At 33.9% G+C, this 8,322-nt stretch overlaps 1 protein-coding gene across 1 annotated transcript in view; it reads left to right on the top strand.

Annotated features, from left to right (window-relative positions):
• Nucleotides 1-2,843: 2,843 nt before the first annotated feature.
• Nucleotides 2,844-8,322, top strand: part of LOC107653878 (GTP-binding protein Rheb-like) — a 17,632-nt gene continuing 12,153 nt past the window's right edge. Inside the window, exon 1 of the mRNA XM_016440749.1 lies at nt 2,844-3,081. Within this exon, the coding sequence (XP_016296235.1) occupies nt 3,030-3,081 (52 nt within the window). The 5' untranslated portion in view covers nt 2,844-3,029. The remainder of the gene's footprint in view (nt 3,082-8,322) is intronic.

Genomic DNA, 8,322 nt, shown 5'->3' with positions numbered 1-8,322 from the left:
CTCCACATGTAATAGTGACCAGATTGTATGGTTAACTTTTTATTTATCTGGTATGAAAAAAAACAAAAAAAACAAAATCAAACCTATAAATACATATCTATATCTGCCAAACCTGTCGTCCGTGTGTTTTTTGTGCAAAGAGAAGCAGTTTGTACTGTAATATATACTGTTGTGTGTGTGTGTGTATGTATATATATACATATATATAATTGTTTATTTTATTTCAGGTAACAAAATATTCTCTTATGGTTTTAATTTTAGTTTAAGTTTTAGTTAACTACAATCCTGCAATGCATTCAGTGTAATTGTGAAGTGCATTAAAACAGTGTTATTAAAATATTTAAAAAGTACAAATATTTCCTTAATTTAAATAAAATAATCATTGCTGAAATAAAACAAAACATTAATTAAAAAATCCCCCCAAAAAATCAGAAACGGTGCCTTGGCAACTAAACTGAATCGAAATAAGCTTTAGCAAAAAATCTGTCTAGAAGAGGCCAGCAGAGACTGACATTTAGGTATTTCACACAGTTTAAATGGCATCAAGAACTGTAAAATAACAGAATAGAGTTTATAACTCAAAATGTACTTCTTAGAATAAGAATGGGTCATTCCTAATTTTATTTTCACTTAGCCTACGTTTTTGCTGTAATCTTAAAACGTATTTCTAATATCAGACTTTCAGACCATCACATGACGTTTTGAGCACGCAGGCTCTTCATCAGACGATTATGCCTTTATGCAACAGGTGATTAATCACATGACTGAAGAAAGAAACATAAAAAACATCATCAGTGTATGGTTTCCATAACCATGTGATACACAAATCATTGTTCTAACAAATATTACATGTTTCTTTGTTTCTTATTTATTTGATGCAGGTAATATAACAACAATAACAATATCAGTGTTATTGTTATTAATGTTGAATGTTTAGAACTAGTCTTTTGTCCCATATCTGTCCTTTCTTCAGTCTTGTGATTAATCACCTGTTGTATAAAGGCGTGTTGGTTTACATTTTTTAATGTTCGATGAAGAGCCTGCGTTTTGTTTTTGCTCAAATCAGACTTTTAGAAGTCTGACACTTCAGCCTATTAATTATTATTAACCTCATTATATTACTGACGTTTATATTAACTAACTTCAGCTTAACTTCATTATTTATATTCTTTTACTATAGCATACCATAATATGATTTCCACATTCATAATTGGAGTTTAATATTTTAGCCTATATATGACGACATAAAAAAATGTACTGTATAGTAAAAATGACTCAACAGTGACTTGTAAATTCTTATTTGTCATACAGCATTGCCCTTTGAAGTTAGTTTTGGACTTTTTAGCAAAGCCGGTAAAATCCATGTATACTGCCCGTGTTGAATCCAGGGTTTTAATGTGTGTGATGAGTTGAGCTGCTGTAACCTGCTCATGTTCATCTTTCTCTGTCCTTGTCTTGAGTCCCGGTTGACTCTGTGTGAGAATGAAGTAAAAGAGAGAAGACAGAAAAGAAAAGACTAGAAAAAGAACCAGGAAAAAAAGAAACTGGGAGATCATGAAATGATGAAAATGGTGTGGGAAGAATAAGAAAAATCAAGAAATGCATGATTCTCAATAGGCTACTCACTGTCTCTGTTTTTGAAAATGAAAAGGTTGAAGTTAAAGCGTGTGTGTACAGGTGCATCTCAATAAATTAGAATGTCGTGGAAAAGTTCATTTATTTCAGTAATTCAACTCAAATTGTGAAACTCGTGTATTAAATAAATTCAATGCACACAGACTGAAGTAGTTTAAGGAAACCTTTGCAGGTGTTTTGAGTTGATTAGCTGATTGGCATGTCACCATATTGTAATTTGTTGAGATAGTGAATTGGTGGGTTTTTGTTAAATGTGAGCCAAAATCATCACAATTAAAAGAACCAAAGACTTAAACTACTTCAGTCTGTGTGCATTTAATTTATTTAATACACGAGTTTCACAATTTGAGTTGAATTACTGAAATGAACTTTTCCACGACATTCTAATTTATTGAGATGCACCTGTAAGTGTGTATGTCCAGGAGAGGCCAGCAGAGACTGACTTTTAGGCTTTTCCATGCACAGTCTAATGACATCAAGAAGAAAAACAAAAGCATGATAGAGACTCCAAAAATATACTTTTGAGAACAAGAGTTGGTCATTCCTGAAGCTTTCAGCTCGAAAAACTGAAAAGGTTTGTGTTGTAATTTTAAGAATTCAATAATTATAACTTGGAATGGTATGTTCATAAAGAGCTCAAGTTAGTTATTGAGTCTCACTGAAGGACTTCTAGTGAGGCTTTCAAGAAGCAAACTAATGTCACCAAACTCAGTTCATCCCTGATAATATTGTGCTGCTGTTGATGCCACTTTCTGTAGGATGATGTCAATACAAAAATGGTAAATTACCAGATAAAACATTGTTTTTATTCCTAAGAAAAAAAATGTAATCTTTAAAATTTGAGTTTAATATTTTATCCAATATATTCAGATTATATTATCATTATATATCTGAATATATTGGCTAGTACAAATTATATATTGGATATACTGAATAGTACAAGTGATTCAACATCAGGGGCACATAATGAACTGAAGTTTTGAACTTTTCAAGCCTAAAAACTGTAAATTGCATGTGAATGTGTTTAATAATCCGGCGTCTCGTGATTGACAGCTGCAGGCATCCAATCACATCCGCCCTTATAGAAGCGTTGAGTCCCGCTCAGCCAATGGTTGTGCTATTAAGACCGACGCGTCCCGCCTCTCAGGGCGAGTTCAGCCAATCCGAGGCGCTCATTCCTGCATAATTAACGCAGGCTTGCGGTGGGCAGTGACGCGGAGTCTGAGACTCTCCTCGCAATTCGTCGAAAATACTCGGATTTCGTACTTTTCCCCTTTCAATCTTCACGACGCTAAAACGCAAAACCGGATCAAATCCATGTGATTTCGCTTGTTCCAGACCAGACTCGCCCTCCTCTTACATGTGGATATTGATGCGGTAGGGAATAGATAAAGATGCCGCAGCCGAAATCGCGAAAGATCGCCGTCCTGGGCTACAGATCCGTCGGTGAGTGGCTGTCGCGGCCGGTGCGAAGCGTCAGCCTTGCGTGTTATGTGTCGTTTGCATCGGCTTTTGATATTTCCCGCATGCATGAGATTCGTGTGAATGTCACCCCGCGCGCCGCATGCATTTAAACACCATGCATGCTCTGAGACACATCCGATCCTGAAACACACCGTGCATCCTCGTGCATTTAATCCCACACCTGTCTTTAGGACGTGAATGCGGTTCTGCAGATGCATGCAGGCCTCGAGTCTCAGTGCTTATTCTGCCTGTATGCATGCTTTGTTTCATGCATTTTCATTCTGTCTGTGTTCGTATCTTCTGTACATATGTCAGCACCTCACAGAGGCCTGTGTTCATTTAGAGGCGCTTCATGTTATTTCTATAAGAGGTTTCCAATCTTTTAGATGCCACGGGCCACAAATATGAGCATCCTCATGCAAGGGACCCTCAACCTCACATTTAAAAGGAGGGCAGCTAAATATTTTCATGTATAAAGACCTGATTTACATTGGTATGCTTGCTATATACTTAACCAGTATGATGCTATATTTGGAAAATATTTAGTTTCTATTTATTCTATTCTACTCGCTGTAGTACTGCACTGTTAGATAGATAGATGGATAGATTGAACTAAAGAAAGAAAGTTGAATAGATTTTTTAAATGTATTTATTTATAAGGTTTATTTAATTATATTATGCTTATTTATATACATTTTTTATTTTAAAATGTAATATAATTTTATCCTTGAATTATTTTAATATAATTATATTAATTAATATATTAATCAGTTATCCTTGTATGTGCAAACATACTTGGCAATAATGCTCGTTCTGATTATTTATTTTAATATTTTTTTATTATGTATTTGTTTGTAATGTTTGTTTAATTATGTTATGCTTTTATTTAGATCTGATTTTTATTTTAGATTGTAATAATATAATTTTATCATTGAATTATTTATTTTGATATAATTATTTATTATATTAATTTAATTATCCTCGTTTGTGCAGACATACTTGGCAATAAATCTTTTTCTGATTCTGATTATTTAATTTTTATTTTTTATTATTTATTTTTACATTTTAGTACTGTTTTTCTCTTTTCTAAGGACCCCGGTTTAAAAACTGCTGATCTATAAACTGAATTAATACATTATTTCTGAATCATTCACAGTGTGATGTTGTGAATGAGTTTGGATGCTGCAGGATTATCCAATCAGAGACCAGATCCAAGTCTGAATTGTAACAGTTATTAACCGATATATCGGCCGATATTTTGAGATTATCGGCATCGCCCAATACCTGCTACTTTATATCAGTTCCCATTAACATTCAATGTTAATAAATAATGCTTTTTAAAAAATATTTTTAGGGAAATGTGTACAAATGTGTACAGTTTATGTGTCTACATCTGAACATATATATTAACATGTATAACACATACTGTATATATCAGCATTATATCGGCAATCTATACTAAGTTGTTGTATCGGCAATCTAAAAAAAAAATATTTCATTGAAAACAAGCTCATATTTATAATGAATTCTAAGATAAGATTCTGATCTGATCTCAAACATGTGTTTTGTGTAGAATTAGTTCTGTGTTCAGTTTGAATGTTTTTCTCTGCACAATGAGTGACTCAGAAAGTTTCCCATCAGCCCCCTGGAGTCAGATCCTGATCTGCTGGATCGTGTTGTGTCATATAGAGCAGATTTCTTCTCTCTGCAGTAAAGCGTTTACACAGAACATGCGTGTGCTGATGCGTGTGACGCTTGAGAGAACATGCCAACATCACATCAGGACACACACGAGTGCTCTGCAGCCTTTAGGAGCCGTTCTGTTCACACAATCAGCACCAGACCTCCAGCATTCATTCTTTGCTCTGCACTCAAGTTCAGCCTCAAGTCACAGTGAAATCGAGGATGTTTGTTCAGTGAAGTGTATGTTTGTATGTATATAAATAAATAAATGCACCAAAATGATTTTTTTATACCAAAAATGAAATTAAAGTTTTATCTAGTCGAAAGCAGAGACAAAAAAAAAAAAGGTTTTGTAATCAAATTTAGGTAATTGAGCAGTTGAACTCGCCTGTCAATATTTCAGCCAAACAAATCATATATTTCACCTCGAGCATAATTTTTGGTCAGAGATGTGCTAATTTAATGTCGATGACTTTGGCCCTTTGGAACAAACATATCTATCTATCTATCTAACGTTCTATCTATCTATCTATCTATATCGTTGTATCATTCTATCTATCGTTCTATCTATCCATCCATCGTTCTATCCATCTATCATTCTATCTATCTATCGTTCTATCTATCTATATTGTTCTATCTATCATGCTGTTTTGGATTAATATTTTCAGTCGCCAAAATTTCGGTGCATCAGGGTTATTATAGTTAACTGAAATTAAAATTAAAACCATAAACAATTACTTAAATTTTAAGAAAAAAAAAATGGTAATCTTTTATAACTTGATGTACTGAAATAACTAAAACTGAAATAAAAATGAATAAATGCTATACAGACACATCAAAAAAAACTACTAAGAATGACAAAAATTACAAAAACTTTAAAATTAAAATACAAAAACAGTAAAAACGAATTCAAAATATTAATAAAAACTATAAACGTATGTGATTGGGTTTATGTTTCATGTTATTTTGCATGTTCATAACACAAACAGCTAAACTGTTTTTGAGTCTGATTTGCCAAAACATCATATTTTTGAAAGCATGCAGGAAAATCCATGTTGGTTTTGTGTTTGATTAAATGAAGCGTTCAGCTCTTATGAGGTCACTTCAGGCCTCAGTATGGCAGAAGCATGTGAACTTTAACCGCAGATAACATGATGTATGTACGTTTCTGTCCTTTAGACCGACTCAGTTCTGCGCTCGTGACATTTCTGGCTCTCAGCTCAGTATGAGTCCATGCCGTAACCCTCACTAGTCTGCACTAACGAACGCCTTTGAGTTTCTGATGCTGGACTCGGTGCCTTCTGTGGAGTCTCGAACCATCCTTAAACTCTCTGATTTCCAAAAGCAGTGGAGTATGAAGTCATTAAACCCATCTGGGCTTTGTTTGCGTGCAGGGTCACGCGCGGCTGATGGGAACTATATGTTCCTGATGCGTTTGCTCCTGTTTCACGCTCTATTTATAGAGCTGATGAGGAAGGATGCTTGAAATCCGATGCGCTTCCATTAAAACGAAGGGAAGGCAGGGCTGCTGCTGCTCTCTAATGGCTTTACGATCGAGAAGCGCTTGTAATGAACAACTCAAACCTGACCTACAGTAGCAATGCCTTTTATAGACTCTTAATTCATATTCCTGGTCTGACTGTGAAGGACTCATCAGTCACGCTGTTCTAATGGAAACAAATGTTCATTTTTGTCATTGTCTTCAGCTTGCTTCGTTTCTTAAATGGTGTTCTTTTGGTTGATGTCATTAATCATTAACTCTGTTATGATAGACGATCCAACTGTAAATATTAGAGGTCGACCGACTGATCGGTTTTGCCGATATATCGGTACCGATAACTGATTGAACAGACGATAGTTTGCGAGAGCGACCTCTAGAGGCCAAATCTCTGAGCCCTCCTAAAGTTTTTGACATCTTTAAAAGCTATCTTGTTTGTATTTATATTAAATGGTTAATCTAACATTAACTGAAATTATGAAATGCTGTAGAAGTATTGTTCATTGTTAGTTTTAACATTTATCGATACATTTTTAAATTTTAGAGTTGTTTCTTTTAACAGTAGTTTATGCACTATGAACATGATCAAGGTATAATTAATATAAAAATTAATATAATATTTAATATTAATATTTATTTAATTTAAAAAAGTACAGCACATTTTCAAGGTTCAGTATAATTTATTTATTTATATATATATATATATATTTTTTTTTTAAGTTGACTTTTATTAAGACAAACTTTGAAGGCCCGTTTACACCAAGAACCATAATAGTAATAATATTAGCGTCCACGATAGCACTGCAGTTTTGTTGTCTGCCTCTTTAAATACACAAGCTCATTAAAGTCGGGTGGATTCTGATTGGCTGTCAGTGTTTTCATCGTTCATCAGCTAGAAATAAGTAGTTTGGAAGTATTCCAATGCTATGTGTTGTCGTCATTATAGTTGTAATGTGGACATTTTCATAGAATTATAACAATTTTTAGAACTTTATATGTCCTTTTTTGTAAGATGGATTTAAAAGAATGTTTTATCACAACAAGTGCATTTAATAAATCTTGTATAGGGTTGTATATGAAAAAATTGATCCCTTTTCTAAGTTTAACTTTGTAAAATGTTTGTATTTATTGTTTGTTAAATGATAATAATCAGTCAGCAGTAATGCTCAGGAAAAAAAAAACAGATTTATCACTGCGCTTGTCTGGAAACTTTCACATACTGAAAGCATATTCTGTTTATTGATTGTAATGTTTCTTTGTTCCCTATTATTGCTTTATATTTATATGTTTTAACGGTATATTTAGTTGGTTATAATTCTTAACACACAGTTGTCATAAGTATAGGAGTGAACCGTCTTTGTATTTCTATAGACTTTGTTCAAAGTAGCTAAACTCATTAATTAATAATAAAAAAAAAAATGTAGATCAAGAATCCTTTTGGAATCTGATTGCGACTCCATTAATGATCTGATTGTGATCGTTTAATCGATATTTGCCCTTTGATAACATGTGAAGCTGATATAGCTATTATAAATATCATAACTATATCAATAGGAGAAATCATAAGACCCAATATGTGACTGTAGCCCTGCCTTACGTTTTAAAGAGCCAGTCACCTTTCTTGTCAGTTTGTTACTTTTGAATGTGAGTGTTTATATTTGAATGTATCGTTTGAGGTGATGAGACGGAGGTTCTACAGTTGTTACATTTTATTCCTAAATTAAATGTAACAAACAAAATTTAAATTTTTGGAGCCATATAAAAAGTCAAGCAGTGGCCGGACGTGAATAAAAAGGACTTTAGTTTTCACAATCCAGTTCATTTGTGATGGATTTAGTTGTTTTTTGAGCGTCCCGATGTTTCTGTGTGCTTTTCCCTGTCAGTGAGAGCTCGCATTTACAAACGCTGGATGCGGAGAGGAACTGGCCGTTGTTATAGCAACAGGCCACAGGGCAAATCTGCCCACACACTCGTGTGTGTGTGTGTGTGTGTGTGTGTGTGTGTGTGTGTGTGTGTGTGTGTGTGTGTGTGTGTGTGTGTGT

This window comes from Sinocyclocheilus anshuiensis, unplaced genomic scaffold (genome assembly GCF_001515605.1).
Source record: "Sinocyclocheilus anshuiensis isolate Anshui unplaced genomic scaffold, SAMN03320099.WGS_v1.1 scaffold1994, whole genome shotgun sequence".
NCBI classification, from domain to species: Eukaryota; Metazoa; Chordata; class Actinopteri; order Cypriniformes; family Cyprinidae; genus Sinocyclocheilus; species Sinocyclocheilus anshuiensis.
The sequence above is the reverse complement of the archived record's forward strand: the minus strand, read 5'-3'. Positions and strand labels throughout refer to the sequence as shown.